Here is an 18,024-nt window from a genome sequence, read left to right on the forward strand (position 1 = left end):
ATCATAATTTAGGGATGTGGGTTTTGTACAGGAAAACAGTGCCTAGAACTTCTGTGTAGTACAAACATGGCACAGAAGTAGATGTACCAATCCTAGGAGACTTCTTTCAGTTTAGCTCTCCCCCAGATTTGTTCCTTTCAGTCCTCTGCAAAGGGACACTTCTTATCCTCTTTCTCAGCCATGAGTCTCATCTTCTTGTCCAGTGATTTCATCCAGTTATCACCGTAACACTGAGCTACTCCACTGCTTTTGATTCCTCCAACTAAACAAACTGTCAAAATGTTAGCAGTTTGACATGAATTGTGCTTTTCTTTCAGGAGCTTTCTGATCATTTCATTGTAATATATTCTATCTTTTCCATTTTAATGGACCAAAAAAAAAAATTCTATCTGTCAAGTTATTTATTGCTTAGTTAAGAGATGCCACAGGATGGTAGCTACCTGTTGTGTTATGGAGTTGATTGAAAGTTACTAACTCAAGGTTGTCTTTTGGAAAATAACATCATCTTCCCCCTACTTGTTTGGCAGGGTAACATTTGTACTTACTTTCTGTAGAAAAAAAAGTACTGTATTCAGTATTTTAACATAGGTAGACATCTGTTGCATGCACAAAGTATGTCTCTTTTCTTCTTTTAGACAAATCTTCAAACAGTTTTTAACAAACAGAGTGTTGAAGGACCCTAAACAGAGGCGTTTTTTCAAGTCCAATGATCTTTATGAGCTTTTTACTCTGAGCAGCCCAGATGTGTCTCAGGGGACAGAAACAAGTGCAATTTTTGCAGGTACACATTTTTCTGTTTGTTTAAAAGAAGAAAAAAGCTTGAAGTGCTTGATAAATGGGTACTAATTTCATTCATGCCTCAGGTACTGGTTCAGATGTTCAAGTCCCAAAACGCCAATTGAAACGAAAGCTTGAAAAGCCACCTGATAATGTCACTTCTGAAGGTGATCTTACAGAAAGCAGCTCACCTAAGTGCAGCAAGTCATCCAGTTCCTACTCAACCACACACATGACAAATTCTTCTACTAAAGAGATAGAGGCAAGTGAGGAAACCAAAGGAAATTTGGAAGCCTTTGACCAAAATAGCTATACAAAAGATAATACACCAGCTTCTATTGATATAAACTCATTGGATAAAAGCAAGGAGGAAAGCTTGGAAAGAGCTGGGAAATCTTTGGCCCAGTCATTGCCAGGTGATGCAGGGTCTTCAGAGTATGCCAAATGTGTGAATGCCACAGTGGCTGAAGAAGTACATGAAGCAGCTAATGCAAATATCAAGAGAGATTCTAGCCTTACATGTGGTGCTGATGGCTCTTCGGAAAAGCAAGCTGCTAAAACTGAAGATGGGCAATTAGATAATCATTCTAAATGTACCTCAAAAACAAAGCACAGGGTGGATATGCTGTCACGTGAGAGCCACAAAGATAAGTCTAAGAAGAAACATCACAAAGATGCCAAATTTGAAGGAGAACGCATTCCTCATCTAGTGAAACAAAAGCGATACCAAAGGGAGAACAGTGATGAGAAGGAGGAGGACTCAAAGCAAAATGATGATTATGTCTTGGAGAAGCTTTTCAAAAAATCAGGTAACCATTGATACTTGGCTGCTTAGCTGTGTCAGGCATTGAAACAAAGCTGTATCAAACTTAGGCAAATGTTATTCTGGTGCTACAATACAAAATGTGATTTATCTGTTCTGTTACTGTGGTGAAACATTAAAATGAAGCATCATTGAAATGCTTCAGTTATGAATGTGCTAATTGCCTTGGCACAAACATTTCAGAGAAATCTTCAGCCTTCCAGAAACAATTCTGGATATAAAAGCAGTGCAGTGTTTCTTTTAGAAATAAGGATGTAACAAACTTTAATTTACACAAGGGTTTCACTTCTGTCTACCCTGCCCTTACCAATAGAAGTGATCAATTTACATACATAATTGCCAAGTCTGTTCTGAATAATGACCCAGTCAGCACAACAGAAGTGGTTTGCTGTCAAATTGATTGTTTGCTAGAAGGGAATTCTCTATTAGAAATTACAGTACTGAAGTACTGAATGTAATCAACCTGAAAAGGGAAAAATGTGATTTTGGCATTCACTGAAACAGTGAATATTTAATTCTACAGATAACCACGTAAGCTAACAGATGTCCTCTTTTACCTTCTTATGTATCATCTGTGTTTTAGGGGTGCATAGTGTTATGAAGCATGATGTCATCATGGAAGCTTCCAGTTCAGATCATGTGCTGGTGGAAGCAGAAGCAAGCAGAGTGGCCCAGGATGCCTTAAGAGCCTTAAAAATCTCTCGACAGCGGTGTTTAGGAGCTGCTTCTGGTGTGCCAACATGGACAGGCGTGAGTGGTCTTTCAGGTGCACCGTCAGGGATAAAGTAAGTTCAGTCCTCACACTGCTTTTCCAAAAACAAGAGTTCCTTATAATGCTATGGGTTTATCATTTTTTGGCACTTGATATTCACAGTAATCAAAGTATATCACAGTATATCAAAGTGGAATTTCAGTTTATATTTAATCAAGATGTGAGGACATATTACAAGCCAACGAAGTCCATTCCGAAGTACGAAGAAAGCATTATTGTTGCACAGTAGAGGAGAGAGAGTTTGGCAGAGGGCTCTTGAGAACCCTAAAATGTAAACCCAGTCAGTGTTTTTGGCAAAGCTACCCTAATCATTTTGAGAAGGATGTTTTATAGTGTTAATTCTTTTGTGGGTTTCTAGGAGTCGATTTGGTCAAAAAAGAAACTCCAGGCTGCTTTCTTCACCTTCTACTTGTGCATCACCTGCAAAGAAGTGCAAGGTAAGAGACACAAACTAACACTTCTCTTGTAATAGCTGATATATGTGAAATGCTCTGATTTGTGCAACAAATCTGATTTATACTGTAGATGTATCATGCCCGTTTGTTATACAATTATGTAGAATTTCAGAGGTTTTTAGTTAAACATTAATTAGACCTTTTATGTTTTGACAGAGTAGTCACTGAAGTCTAATTAGACAAAACAGTCACAAATTGCAACATGGTCTGACTACCTGTCTCAAAATCAGCAAAGCTTTACTTTTGCTTCTGAAGTTCTGAAGTTGAGGCCAGAAGAAGTTATCTCTTTATTTTGTATTACAGATGACTAACTTCTGAGTGTTCAGATTTGTTGTTTGAGTCTAAACAACTTTGTCCATAGTCTGTGTGTTTATTTGCAGGATGCAGATACAGTAAAGAAAGAAAATGTAAAGAAGGGTAGTTCCAATGGGCACTTTGATGGAAAATCTGGAGAATCGTCATCCAGTGCACTGGACTCCTCATCTTTATTAGCTAAGATGAGAGCAAGAAATCACCTTCTTTTACCGCGGCAGACAGGGAACGAGGGAGATGAGAATCATCAGCAAGCATCCACCGTAGCCCCATGTTCAACAGAATATGATGAGCTGCTTGTGAGCGTGCGTAACTTCATCGCGTTCCAGGCCCGCGGGAACGGCGAGGCAAGCACTCAGGAACTGCTGCATGAGTTTGAGTCCAAACTGCCTGCAGCGCACTCCTGCATCTTTAGAGAACTGCTCCGTAATCTCTGCACCTTCCACAGGAGTCCGAATGGTGAAGGTGTCTGGAGGCTGAAGCCAGAATTCCGCTGACCTTTGTCAAGGGAAGGCACCTGTCTGTGCACTCAACCACTACTCTCCTTTCAAAGACTTGCTGTTTAAAATGAGGAATTATTTCATATTCATAACTGACTTGAGCAGTCAGTGGTGTGCAGTGCTTGTTGCAAGCTCAGAGCCAACTTAATTTCTGACTTACACTATTTATATGAAAGTGCCATCTACCTCACAGATGAAACAACCCAAAATGTCAGCACCTTTTCTTTTAGAAGAAATTCTAATATAAATGGGATGAAGAGTACATTCTGACTTTTTATTGCAATAAGAACCATGGATGTTGCCGTGGGTTGTAAGATTTTTTTTTATTTGATTTCTATGAAATTACAAGAACTTCTCCCTCAGTTTTTTTGTATGATCCTTGAATAGTCATGGGGCACACGGTGTGCCACTTAAAACAAAAAAATGTTTTAAATGGTTAGTGGTCAGTATTCACTTGTACCAACAAGTACAGCAAAACCATTGTGTGACACTCCCCTCAGCCGTGAGAATTTTGTTTTAATGTTGGTGCTTTCATTGTTGCCAGTATCTAGCATATATACTGTAACTTAGATCACTAATTAACTTGGAAAATAATTCTACTGCCACGGAGGTTTAATAACAAAAAAGGGAAAGTCTGGCAGCATATTGAGATGACTGACAGTTGATTATTATGGAAAACTTATTATATTACTGAAAAAAACATTTACACTTTAATCATCAATTCAGTTACAGTCCCATACACCACTGGCAATTGTGTGGTAAGATATTTCTTACTACTGAGGTGATAGTAATTTATGTTTGTCACAGAGTGTAAACTGATAATTAAAATCCCATGAAACGTTCATGGGTCTCACTGTAATTTATGTCAAAAACTTTCCAGTTCCCTGTTAGCACTTAAATACCTTGGCAGAGACTGAGGTGTTTATTGGTCAGAGGGGGGATGGTTTCACTGTAATTTACTAAACGTAATCACTCTTGGCCAGAGACATAATTGGAGCATATGCAGAAGTTACAAGTCATACCTATTCTGTGGATAAGGAAAACCTTGGTCTTCCTGACAGTCACACAAGTTCTAATACCTATTTTCTTCCACAGAAGGAAGGACTGGACTATTTGTATCAAACCCAAGTAGTACATTGGGTCTCTCTATAAAGTGTACTGTATATTGAAATCTTAAGGGAGTAAAAACTGATAGATTTTGAGAAAAAACACATTCATGCACATTCTGGTAGCATCATTAAATTGCTGTATGGCTTAAACGAGGAACAGTTAAATCGTAACACCTAATGCCTTTCCTGTCTCTTAAGCAACAGAGAAAAGGGAAAGCTGAGCTACTTTTAGTTTTTCAGTGCAAAGTGTCCTGTTTACTTCAAGTGAAAGTACAAATATTGGCACATGTATGGTGGAGCAAGAATACACACTGTTAATTTAATCTCATAAAGAAAGTTTCTAAGATCCTTCCAGTGTTCTTTCCTCTTGTTTTTGCTCAGTGCTAAAGAATCTGTAGAGATTTTCCAAAAGTGGTCCCTCACTGTTTTAATAACCGGTCAGCTGGCTTTTCACACACTGGAGTTGGAGAGGGCATACAGCCCAAGAACATGATTTTTTTTTCCCTCATGGCATTTTAAGGTGGGACCATTGCACCTCTTCCTCACACTTCTTTTCCTGATCCCACTTATATTCACATACATTCCTTCTCTCAGGAGAAAGATGAAACCAAGAATATGGGCTGCAATTACAAAACACTTCAAAAACTGTAGATCAGTTGATAGGAACTTAAAATGGATCAAAAAGGAATGAAAACAAACCAATTTTGCTGTTCTCCCCAAAGCTACAAGGAATTCTAATTGGCTTTGGGTGTCATGCTCCCATGCATCCCTATGCCTCAGGTACACACCAGGAACTCAACTGTCAGCAAAGCTGCTGTTGCCACTTCAGGGATCAGTTCTGGTGTCCTGTTTTAGATACTGCTTCCAATCTTAAAGACAAAGGTCCTGTACTAATGGAAGTTCGCAGCTTCTCAATGATCTGTTTATGTAAATAGACTTGCATGTGCTTTTGATAAATCCTTGACTTTTGTGGACTTATTAAAAAAGCAAACTCAAAAGTCTGTTGTAGACTCTTCTTTGAGGGTGGGAAGGAAAATATGTTGGGGAGGGCCATCCTTTCCTGCATAGCATGGCTTTTACTGAATGAGTCATGTTATTGTTTTAAGTACTTTTCCATTTTCCATGCAACTTCAAATTCTGCATCCTAGTGACTAGATGTTTTCCAGTGCTAGCTTTTGTTCACAGTGTTTAAAAAACAGAATATATATTAGCAAAATATGCAAAATAATATTTTTAAGTATTTGATCTCCAAAGTGTATGTGATTGAAGGTCTACAGGCTGATTTATAGCTAAAAGTTGTTCTGTAATATAATACAGCTACTATACATTTTGAAGCAGAAGAGTTATTTCACAATGATCCTATTTTTATTCCATAAAGCATTATTTGATTCTCTTTATTTCATTTTTTGGCCTTACTTGTGTAAAGTGAATTCCTTTCACATCTTCAAAGAATATCTGAAACAATTCCTGACTTTATGTAGTTTACCATTTATTTAAAGGTAAACTATATGTAATAGTTTTTAAAGCTCATATTGTAGCCTTCTCACTTTCCCAAGTATGCAGTGCTCCAGTTTGTAGTAGTCACTTTGTGTGTCCAGACTTTCAAAAGGACTTGGGATTTTATTCTTCATAAAATAGAACAGAATAGAATTAACCAGGTTAAAAAAGACCTTTGAGATTATCGAGTCAAACCTATCATCCAACACCATCTAATCAACCTAACCATGGCACTAAGCACCCCATCCAGTCTCTTCCTAAACACCCCCAGTGATGGGGACTCCACCATCTCCCTGGGCAGCACATTCCAATGGCAAATCACTCTTTCTATGAAGAACTTCTCCCTCTTGTTCTGGTGCTGGCCGCCCGGGAGAAGAGACCAAACCCCACCTGGCTACATCCTCCCTTCGAATCTTGCAGGAATTCCCTTCTTTGAGCTATTAGGACTAAGAAGTTTCCAGTTCCTCAGCTGTTGTAAATGCCCACTGACATGGATGGGCTTATACTGTCCCTCAAGGAGCTAGCCTTCTGACACTAGCCTTCATCAGAGCCCAAAAGTGTGTTTCTGGGCTGCTGTACAAATGTGATTGAAACAGCCACAGAACGTTTGCCTTTCTCCAGTTCATGCATGCATATTGGTACTGCTTCATGGAAAAGACAGTTGGAGGTGAGATGTCTTCCTAAAAAGCAATAGCCTGTAGCATGGATTGATTTTGGTTGATTTTCCACAAAGAATGATCTCATAGGCTCCATTTTTGGGCTGAATTTCAGATAACAGTTTTATATATGCTTTTCAAAAATTATGGAGGTAGACGATGGCAATGATTTTAGTAGCCATCCAAAAATACCTTTCTGTCTTGTTTCCCCAGTCACAGTTACATATGAAGTGCACTTGCTTAATTATGCAACTGAATCAGGACTTTTTTTTTCACATCTGCCAGTCAACTCAGTTTGGTATACAATGAATACTGCGGGGCCCAAAATGCCTCTTCACTGGTATGTAAGGAAAAAGCTCCTCACAAAGGGACAGTGTTTCGCCTATGTAAAGACTAAGGACATATCACAAAATCTGTTCGGTAAACTGTGTAACTGTGAAAATCAGAGAGGAATCCTGTGGGGAGGGAATTTTCCAGTAGCTTTTAAAATGTTGCACATTGAGATCTACCAAAACAAAAAGATAAAAAACCTCCCTACCTATAATGATCCCCCATACTTTCTCAAAGTTATCCAGGCAGGCATCACAGAACTAGAAAAGTAGTATTAAAGTAGGTACAGGATGTATCCTTCAGGGAAAGCTGTCACAGGAAACAGTAATTGAAGCAATTAATTTGACAAAATGGTCTTAGAGAAAGCAGTATCTTGACTGATATTCTTTGGAAATGCTCTTCTCCAACAAAATACTTATTTTTACAAGAAACTGGATAGATTAGTAATAAAATTGGTGGGATAATACCTAACTTGCATTCTTTTTGCATACTGCTGTGATTCTTATGTCAAATCTAACAATAACATTTTAAGCTGTTGTGAGGTGTTGAGAAACAGCCATATCTCAGTAGTTCCACTAGAAAGGACGATGTCTCTTGTGCTGATGGTGGCTGTGCTTTCTCTAATTACACACAAAGATGATGAAAAGATTAGATGTGAAGAGACCCCATGGCAGCTTTATCTAAACTCGGCTTACTCCCAGTGTATGGCACAGAAATTACTTAAACCATGAGGAAACATTAGGAAGGAATTAAGTTAGGTAGCATAGTTACTGAGATGGTTTAGAGTGATCTGCCTGTTTGGTCTTTTAGGAGCAGGGACACTTGGATTCTCCTGCTATAAATTTCTGTGTGACTCTGGATGCAGTACTATACTTCTTGCTGTGTTGGTTTCCCCATTTGATTTAGTCTTTCAGGGAAGGCATGAAATCTTTTAAGTCCTTCAGGAAATTATAGCATCATACAAAGAAGCCCTAGTTGGTAAACCAGAAATAATCTGACATCTTATTGTCTAGATCATTAATTCAGCAACGGTAGTTTATACAAAAATATCATTAAAAAATGCTGCGAGCTCAGATTTTGAAGGGCCTGAGTAGGGCACAAGTTGGGACATGCTGCAAGTCTGCACTTGGGAGTCTGTCTCCTCTGGGAGAGGTATTTATATAAAAAGATACATGGTAAAACCACTCTCTGCTACTTAGGACCATTTAGAGTTTCCCTGCTCCAACATTCAAGCTAAATGCTGAATATGTTTATGAACTCGGTGCCTCTCTCCATCTACCCAATCCTCAAGGGATTGTTATTCTAGGCTCTAGGGTGATGTCAGCACTACTACTTCACATGGCATCACTGATGTGATATAGTTCTTTCCTTTCAGCTGAGATTTAGAAGATTAAGCTTTCCTTAGTAATGATTCACTTTTGTTGGTAACTGGTTTTGTTGCCTCTGCTATCATTAGAGGTAAAGAGAAGTCTGACATCTTTCATGCAAGGGTCATGTCTCTTTTTTTAAAGGGGCCTAAGACAGCTGCTACGAAATGAGTGCTCCGTGCCTGCAAAAGCCACATGAAGACTGCAGTGCATCATTGTTGGGTTCAGGGAGCAAAAAAGCTCTTTTTTTCTTCTTCCTTTTTTTTTTCCCCAGAAGGAAGAGCTCTGTTACAAGACACTAAGCTAGGAACTACCCTACGCAGAGAATGTATGAAGAAGTGTCAGGCAGCTGTGTTGAGAAAGAAGTAGGTCCCAGCCTGCTCTATTCATTAGTTTCTTATTGTTTGTGCTAGCAGGAAATTAATAGAAGAGGGAGAATATATTCTGAGCTGAGCTCTTCATTTCCAAATGGCAGGACTAGATATGCATTTAAGTCCAAACTAAGGTTCTGAAATATGCAGTGAAAGCTCAAAAGCAAATTTTGATTTGTCTTCTCTGATGATACCATGTGGTAACCAAGCTTTTTCAGTACCTCTCCTTTATTATTTACAATGGTATCAAAGATGATGTAGCAGGCCATATAATAAATCCCACTGTTATCACCCATAAGATATACCTGAAAGCCAGCTGATTTCGAACACTTCAGATGTTCCAAGATGTCATTTGAGAGAGGGAAAAAGAAAAGCAATGCCAATGCTGAACTCTTCAGAGAATCCACCTACATTTTTAAGTTGTTAACCATCTGTCATAGTTCCCTACAGATTCCCTGTTTTTTCCTGGGCTCCCAAAGCCACATTTCTCACAACATGTAAGTTGAGAGAACTTATTTTTATTGTATAGAACAGGGAGGTTGAAGCCTTGCACTAATTGCAAACCAGTACATAGTATCATCAGTGGAGCTATGACCAACTTCTGCATAAGGCTTACATAAGTGATGAGTCACAGAGTCTTACAAAAGAATAGGGAGCGAGGTTTTCATTATGTTGTTTGCCTAATCAGAAATATGAAAATAAAAGAACACAGCACTCAGTGGGTTACGTTTGGCTAACTGTAAGCTAGAATTTCTGTAGTTGTGTTACTATGATTGAGGCATTTCGTTGTTTGTGGTCCCAGCTTATATTAAACAGAGAGGATTTTTCATAAGTCTTTGCCTCTAGGGCAGAGTTAAGGTTGTTTGGGAACCCTAGCTATGTGTTTCCAGACATTAATGTCTGAAAGCAGCACCATGAGAGTAAAAATTGAGGTAAATGCTTAGGGAGGATACCAGAAGAAAATGAAGAGGCCCAAGGGCAGGGTGGGGTTTGTGAGGATAAGCATGTGAAGAAGCTCCGGCGAGGAAGCAAAGCTTTTAGGATGACTGAGAAAGTCTCTTTCAACGCTCTCAGGCAGAGATAGTTGAGTGGACAGCACTGCTCTAAGCCATCAACTGAGATACCTACAGTATTTAGAGGACAACTGGAGAATTTTGAGAAATTTGCTGTAGCTTTATGTGAAGCAATAGTACTCTTTATAGTGGTCAGATTAATCCATCACTGCCGTTCATTTTCATCCTCTGCATCTCGTGTGGCAAACTGAATCATCAGGCTCCTGTGAGTATCTTTTGTCACCAGTTTGTCTCCTGGTGAAAAAAAAAAAAAAAAAAAAGAAAAAAAAAGAAATAGTAAATACTAATAACGATCCAAAGTTTGGGTTTCTGGTGATTTGTTTGTGGGTGTTTATTTTCTGTTTGCTTGTTTGCAGGTGTTTTGCTTGGTTGGTTCGGTTTGGGTTTTTCATAAGTGAGTACCAAAAAAAGGCTGGAACACGTGACAGTAGGAGGGGTTCTGGAGCTGAGGAGTCACGTAGCCAAGTGCCTAGGAACTTAAGCAAAAGGTGAGTGCTTCCAGAGTAAGAGCTGTTTGTACAATTCACATTAAACCTTGTTTTTTCTCTCTTCAAATGGCTGATTTGGTATTGTATGGAGCTGTAGTCTCTCACCACTCTGCCCCACAAACCACCTCCCGTTGCTTTCCCACTTGAAACATAGGCCTGTGTGTGGCACGTGCACCACAGGCACTGCTGCCTGAACCATCAGGAACGTACAATTGCTTTTCATTAAGTTGCCAGACCGCCTTAAAAAGGACATGTATGCAGGATGCTTAGGTTCTGGGTGCGGTTTAGGTTTTCTGTTTTGTTTCGGAGTGGAGGTGGAACTCAATCAAAGGGGGGTTAAAAGAGCCACACTATTAAAAGCTGTTTCCGTTTGAGAATTATTTAAGCCTTAGAATAGCTTTTCCAGAATGTGCGTGCCTCCCCCCATCTGTAGTTATTTTGAAGCTCGACTGCTCTTCCTGCACTGCAGTAACAGACACCCGGACTCTGTCCCTAAACCCTCACTCTGGGCAGTTGCAGGGCCGGAATTAGAGGCTAATGTGAATTTTCAAGTGCATGGTTTGGTGTTCTGACACTGACAAGAAACAGCATCTGGGTTCAGATTTAAATAAAATTTAAAAACTAAGATTTTCACAGGTGCAGAGGTTTTTTTCAATACACTTGGCTTCCCCTGAAACTAACAGCCGTTCCCCCGGGCCCCGGCCGGCAGCCCTCTGCTGTCAACTAGCGAGCGGCAATGCTTCATTGACGCCTTTAAGGGGCCTTAATGGCCCGGGCGAGGCGCGGCCGCCTACCCCTGGGGGCAGCGGCCGTCCGCGCTGAGCACCCCGTCAAGGTGAATAATCACACACTCGCTTCGCCACCTGCAGCACTGGCGGGCCGGGGCCGGCGGAAGGACCGCTGTCCCCTCATCCTGCTACTATCACGGTCGTCAAGCGACACGGGGTACTCGAGGTGGTCTTCCTAAGCCAGCTTCGTCACCCATGGAAGCCTGCTGGCTCTGGCTCTGGCTAGGTCTCGCCAGGCTGCTGAGCCTGCCGGCGGCGAGCACCCTGCCCCTACTCCCAGGCCCTCAAGACGAGGTCCTGGCAGCAGCCTTGCAGCGGCTGCGGGAGGTCTTCGACGTCGAGGAGCTGCCGCCTGACTTCCTGCCCCACAAGAAGCCGCCGCAGTTCATGGTGGATCTCTTCAACAAGGTGGCCTACGCCAACGGCATCACCCGCGATCCGGGGCTGCTGGAGGGGGACGTCGTGCGCAGCTTCGAAGACCGAGGTAGGCTGGGGCCCGGGACGGTGGAAGCCGAGCCAAGAGGTGAATTCCCCGCAGCAGCGCAGCGGCGGCATTTCCCGAGCCGGGGAGCGGTTGCGGGAGCCCTTTCACCTCCCGCCCCGCGTCCCCACCGGCAAATTTGCGCAAACCCCACCGCTATGGAAAGCGCGGGTGTACAGCTGATTTTGCGGGTTGTCGCCTTGTTCCTAAAGATGCCTCTTTTCCAGTTCACGTGGACCAGAACTACTTCTACTTCGATATCAGTGCGATGGAGAAGGGTGAACAAATGCTGAAAGCTGAGTTCAGGGTCTTCAAACTGAAGAGGACACATGCGTCTAGCAGGTCTGACGTGAAACACTTTTGCAGAGTAAGTGAGGAAATAGTCTACCACTTAAACACTTACTTGTGTTTCATCATTAATTGTGAAAATGGGGAGTAGAACCACTTACCATATAAACACGATTTATTTTTTGTGTTATTTGATTTTTGTTCTCACTTTTTCTTTGCCTCCAGTATGCACGGAAGTAGATGCAAGGCTTTGGCAGTATGATGGCCTTTGTGCGTTATGGCAATGAGCCTATCTCATACCATACTTTTCTGGGGTTTGAAATGCTTTGAAATTCGAATCGAAATTTATCTGCTTGAGCCGCTTAAAAAAATTAATAAGAGCAGTTGTGGAAAGGTGTGGATTCTGACGTTGAGTGTATCAGTCCTTACGGCATAAGGAAGGGAATGGACTTTGTAAACGTGAAGACACAGATGTGGAACAACAGAAGACTTCCACGGTGTCATGTTACAGCTAGACAGAAAAGGGCTGATGTGAATGTTGTTCTATAGTATCAAGCTATGCAGTACCCTGCTTCGGAGGACATGTAGATGTATGTAGTGGTACTTGTTTTTCTGTGAAGCTATCCAAAAATTTATTTTTGCCTGAGTTAGAAAGATAATACAGTTTTACAGCTATGATGTGGCAGAAATGTACATAGTCTTCAAATTACTTTTTCTTTCAGAGGAAAAAAAAAGTTTTGATTTTATTTCTTAACTGTTTTGTTGTGTTGCTCCCATCAAGGTGGAGGTGTATGAGGTCTTGGAGAGTGGAAGTAAGCCGCGACAGAAGCATCTCATTGCATCAAGATTATTGTCCTTGTACACAGAAGGCTGGGAAGTGTTCAATGTCACACAGACAGTAAGCAGAGAATTCTGACGTTAATTGTAAATCTCTTAAGATGACAGCTCATAACTTCAATGGTGACTTGGGTTTTGTGGTCAGTTCAAACTTGAAGGACAGTAGAGGGAGAAGCTTTTGCTCTACACTTACAAGTACACCTAGTGCTCTCTGAATTAAAGGAAAGCATTTATAAGCTGCTAGCAAACCTAGTGGCTAGAAGGGACATCAGGCCAAGTATGTCACTGTGATTAAAATGTGTTAGTCCTTTAGGCTGCTAAAGGAGATGATATTGATTGTGTGCTAGGTTTTTGTTTCTGCTTTTAATTCTAGTGATATTACTGTAGAGCAGGTGTGCAGTGTACTTTGACATTGTGTTTCTGGAATTTGTCATGATTTGTTTTGAAGATGTCCTTCAAATAGTAACAGTATATGAATGCCTTTCCATGGCAAAAAAGGCAAATGTGGTTTAAAACAGTTTCTTGGGTTTAAATCTGTGCTCTCAGACAATGTTTACCATTGTCTGAGATTTATTATCAGTCTGAGCAGCTTGGTTGATTGTTTGAGCTGCATCGTAAGTCAGGATAGCTCTACTGGAGAATGGCCTGGCCTTATCTATTGGTCTGTAACTGTAGCAAGTAGATAAAGAAAATTTACTTGATTGTGAATTAATCTCTTGAAATGCTATGTTTGGTAGATTTCAATGAGCTCTAATGGTATGGAAAGGCTGGAGAGTTCATATTATTGTAAGATTGTTATGAAAAGTAAATTTCAGATAAAAGTCAGGGTTTATTTTAATATTAATTTAACTTTTAGAATAATCCATTCCTAGTAAATTCTCTGAAATTTATTATCTTCCTGTAAATATCTCTTTGGGGCTTGCATATGGTATTTGCTTTTTTAAAATGGTGATTTACTGTTTTAAATATTAAACTCAATTGAGTCTCAGCTATACAGCTACCTCTTCTCTATGTTAATATAGGTTCTTATGCTCTCGTGGCTTGCTGCCTGCTCTCTTTTCCAAATAGAAACATTGCTTAATTGTAATGCAATATCAAAACAACAGTTTTTCATTTCCCTCTCATTACCAGGTTTCCAAGTGGGTCGGGAATGGCAGCTCCAATCATGGCTTTTTGATAACTACAACACGTGTATTCGACAACAGAATTGAGCACAACCTGATTACGTTTGCTAAGAGCCACGGTGCTTTGCAGGAGGGTAGAAATGCTCTCCTTGTCCTCTTCACCAAGAGTAACAAACGGAGATCTTCCAGCTTTGTACTCTCTTCCACAAGTAAGTTCACATGAGAGCAATAGTTGTGTTTTAGAATATGAACTCCCTGTTCATCTTCTGTTACCTTCTGTTGCCTCGTATGTATCTAATATAAGCATTTACTCGCATTGTTGAGCAGGTTTGAAATTCAGCTTTGTCGGTTTGAGAGTTCTTGCTAGGAGGTCACCCAGCACCTTAAGTTGCCTCTTTCCTCAGAAAAATGGTGTTTACAGGAACTATTCATGGAGCCTAGGGGGAGTCTGGTTTGCTTTGTTCGTAAAGGGTTGAGAGTTCTTTCTTTTTTTCAACCACTGTTTATATTATTTTTGTGGTGGTGAAGTTTACATGAAAGTCGTAGATAAGGTTTAGGCTGAAAAAACCTCAGTCACCTGTAAAACCTTGTGAAAGTGCTTGTAAAGTAGAGTTATTAAGTGTAGTTTTCAAGAATGGAAGACGCTGTTAAACAAGATGATTAAACCTCTCTGTCCTTGGATTGGTTTTTAAGCACCTGTTTAACTTCAGTGACTAATTAGCATTGTGACTAAAGGCTGCGTTCATCACAGACAACGCCCTTACCCCTTAAATTGCAAAACACAGTGTCTTCACCTCTCTTACCGGTCTTATAGTAAAACCAACTGAGGCTGGATTTTAGAGCCTGATAAATATAAACAGCAAAAGCTGGCATGAGAGGCAAAAATTATTTTGGATTTGCACGTTAGAAATCTTGAATCGAGATTAAGAACTAGGTGATGGAAGTTATTAAAAAAATATAGGTTAGCCTGTTTGGTTTTGAAAGAAAAAAAATATCTAATGAAATATTAAATCCCAATTTAATGAACGTCAAGTTCTGTATGGCAAGTCCGAGAAATTGATACCCATTCTCGATGAAGAAAGTCCCTAGACCTGCCTACTGTTTTGTGGCCAGTGATTGTTCTTCTACCATCCTATGTTTCAGTGGTTTTCAGCCTCTGTTCATGGATCCTGTGGTCTCAGTGCACGTTTATCAAGGCTTCTCAGAAGATGCTTTTAAAAAGCAGGCCTGTCATCAGTAAGCTTTACTCTGGCAGGGTTCCATAATCCTGGTAGAATTTTTTCATATCCAAACATTGTAAAATATTTTTACAAATATTACTTTAGAGGAGCACACTCTGCTTTGCAAGAGTGTTTCTGAGAGGAAAATACTAGAGAGAGGAAGAGACTGATCTCCACTATGTGCTAGTGCTGCTCAGTGTGATGTGTGGCATACGAGTGGCCATATAAAGATCCTTCATACCATTCTGATTAGATTCAGCCTTGAAAAGGGCCTGTGAACAGAATGTGTTTTATCATCATCGAGCTATTACTTCATATTTCAGCTGAGCTGGGGCCTTTCAGGCCAAAAAGTGAAACACAAGGTTTAGCATGTTTTAAAACATGGCTAAAATGGCAACTGAATACACACCCCTTCTGGCACTTTCACAGTTTCAGTGCCATTTTAAAATCTACTCTGAAGACATGGGTGTAGATTTGTGGATTAGTCTTTCAGACAGAATGCTCGTGAAATTAATTTTTTTTTTTTGAGAAATATTAACGTGGCACTTTCTTTCAGAACTAGAAATGAACCCTGCCAAAAATGGTGCTGAAACTCGGATCATCAGAAGCAGCAATACAAGCGTGAGCAGGAGACCTCGAGCTGCTGTAATCCCTTCTGCCAAAGGCCAGGTAACGTCATGCCATCGAAGGGAACTCTATGTTGACTTCCGTGCTATTGGCTGGTCAGGATGGATTATTCACCCCAGTGGATACAATGCATTTTATTGCAGAGGCTCCTGTATTTTCCCCTTGGGAGAAAATCTCAATGCAACAAACCATGCTACAGTTCAGTCTATAGTCCATACGCTTAAACTGTCCCAAGATGTCAGCACGCCCTGCTGTGTGCCTGATGAATTGAAGTCCCTCAATCTTCTCTATTTTGATGACAAAGAGAATGTGGTCCTTAAACATTATAAAGACATGGTGGCAACAAGCTGTGGTTGTCATTAGCAAGACCTGTTTTTTGTCCGTATTTGACATGCACTTGGATTCAATTCCCCATTCACTACTGAAGATACAAAGGGAGATGGCCTTTCAGTTCACAGGGCAGAAGAGACAGAAAAATCAGCTGTGCTTCACACCTTTGTGTCCTCACCATGGCTGTGTGGAAAGGTGTTCAAGGCTGGCTTTCAAACGACTGTGAACTTCTGGAGGATATGCTGCCTGCATGGAGAGCTGTTTGACTACCTCTACAGCAGAAGAAATCAATAAAAACAGGAACACTGACTGTTCACATTAAGGTTTCATTCTGTATATCAAGGCTCAGAATTTCCAATACTTAACATGCATGATAATCCTGCCTCAATCCAGGACTGGGTGCAGGTCTCCTAGTAACACAACCTTACTTATTTTTGACTGCATGATCCAATGGGGATGTACACCCCCTACCTTTCAGGATGGGAGTTTGCCTAGAGTTAAGGGCAGAGGCTTCTACCACCTGCAGCTCATACATTACCTGGGAGTACTCTTACCCTGTTTCTTTTTATGCAGCCTTACCAAATGCAGAGACCTCCTTTTAAGTCTCCCTGGGACTTGCTAACCAATCCGAGGGAACACATAAGTCAATATTTGTCTGGGAATCAACAAACTTGACTTCCAGCTCAGGGTCTCACCTCTGTGTGATGAGGGGTCTCCCTTGTTACTCCCCCTTGTTATAAAATCAGTCTCTTCCACCATGGTCTGCTGTGGCTGTTAGGCTGTGTGGCAGCCTTTGTGTATCTATACAGTAGCTGTACAATGGGATCCTAAGCTTGGGTCAGAGTCCCCAAAGTTTAGCAAGAAGAACTTTGGAGGTCTATCAGAATATGCTGTATGCTATCCTGGTCCTGTGTCTGAGGCAGATTTGATGGAAGGTGCTCACTGATTCCCTTCCATTCTTCCTTGAAGAATAGGGTCTGGACTTGGAAGGGGCTCCCTGAGGTTTTGCAGTCTTGTTACAATCTAATGCAGATAAGCAGCCTGTTGCGTTTCCTCACTGAGTCATAACTTGACCCTGGTAAGGTTTGTCTCCAATAATCCTTTAAAGAGGCTGACTTCTTACCGAAAATGACATCTCCTGTGGGTAGAAACTTCATGCAGATTTTTTTTTTACTCCAATGAGATTAAACCTAAAACCAAAATTACTTCTGTAAATACTTTTCTTTCTGTAAATACTGCTGTCTATAATAAATCTATTTTATTTAAAACACAAACTGCTGGAGTATATTAACTTAATCTGTAATATAAAAAGTTAGTTTTCAAACAAATGTAGTATTAATCTCTGTGTTTTGTGTTGTATTTGAACCTGTTTTCCCTAGGAAAATACTTTTCCAGAAGAGAACGTTCCTAGTGAATTCAGTGGATACTCTATCAAGTCCCCTGACTCCATGTCAAGGAATAGGGTGGATAAGCAAAACAGCTGTGTTCCCTTCAGGGAGGATCCAGGGATTATTTGTGAAGTGAAACTTGCACTGATTCATTCTTCTAACTCTCACTTGAGCTAGGTGTAGAGAGCCCTTCAAGCTGTTTATGTGGTGCTTGTAGCAAAGCCTACCTTGTGAAGGTCTTGTTCTTAACATACCTGGGAGTTCCATTTTCTTGGTGTGTAAACCCTTGTTTTCATGTATGTTGTAGTATCTCAGGATGCCTTCATTAAACTTATATTAAGTTAGGAAACCAGACAAAGGACATCCTGTTAGTCGTCCACAGACAGAATGTGTGGATGAGAAAACAGTACC

General features: G+C 40.6%; 2 protein-coding genes across 6 annotated transcripts in view; both read left to right on the forward strand.

The window, feature by feature from the left end:
* ERCC6 (ERCC excision repair 6, chromatin remodeling factor) overlaps positions 1 to 5,740 on the forward strand; it is a 48,036-nt gene extending 42,296 nt beyond the window's left edge. For all 5 annotated transcript variants that reach the window (XM_068166159.1, XM_068166156.1, XM_068166158.1 and 2 more), the window contains 5 exons: positions 636 to 781; positions 864 to 1,586; positions 2,184 to 2,385; positions 2,731 to 2,809; positions 3,208 to 5,740. In XM_068166159.1, coding sequence (XP_068022260.1) covers positions 636 to 781; positions 864 to 1,586; positions 2,184 to 2,385; positions 2,731 to 2,809; positions 3,208 to 3,636 — 1,579 coding nt within the window. In that variant the 3' untranslated portion in view covers positions 3,637 to 5,740. The remainder of the gene's footprint in view (positions 1 to 635; positions 782 to 863; positions 1,587 to 2,183; positions 2,386 to 2,730; positions 2,810 to 3,207) is intronic.
* A 5,764-nt stretch (positions 5,741 to 11,504) lies between these two features.
* On the forward strand, positions 11,505 to 17,460 carry LOC137455396 (bone morphogenetic protein 7-like). The gene is made up of 5 exons (XM_068166153.1): positions 11,505 to 11,802; positions 12,027 to 12,166; positions 12,869 to 12,985; positions 14,056 to 14,257; positions 15,825 to 17,460. The coding sequence occupies exons 1-5, from the start codon at positions 11,514 to 11,516 to the stop codon at positions 16,256 to 16,258; spliced, it is 1,182 nt and encodes a 393-aa protein (XP_068022254.1). The 5' UTR covers positions 11,505 to 11,513; the 3' UTR covers positions 16,259 to 17,460.
* Positions 17,461 to 18,024: the final 564 nt, after the last annotated feature.

The sequence above is a fragment of the Melanerpes formicivorus genome, unplaced genomic scaffold, assembly GCF_026170545.1.
Source record: "Melanerpes formicivorus ecotype bairdi unplaced genomic scaffold, bMelFor1.0.p_v2 SCAF_98, whole genome shotgun sequence".
In the NCBI taxonomy this organism is placed as follows: Eukaryota; Metazoa; Chordata; class Aves; order Piciformes; family Picidae; genus Melanerpes; species Melanerpes formicivorus.

What these genes read in the sequence shown, in the direction of transcription:
- LOC137455396 (XM_068166153.1), top strand. Translation starts at nt 11,514, where the DNA reads ATGGAAGCCTGCTGGCTCTGGCTCTGGCTAGGTCTCGCCAGGCTGCTG. An exon ending in ACGTGAAACACTTTTGCAGA is followed by an intron (nt 12,167 to 12,868) that starts GTAAGTGAGGAA and finishes GCTCCCATCAAG; the next exon opens with GTGGAGGTGTATGAGGTCTT. An exon ending in CTTTGTACTCTCTTCCACAA is followed by an intron (nt 14,258 to 15,824) that starts GTAAGTTCACAT and finishes ACTTTCTTTCAG; the next exon opens with AACTAGAAATGAACCCTGCC.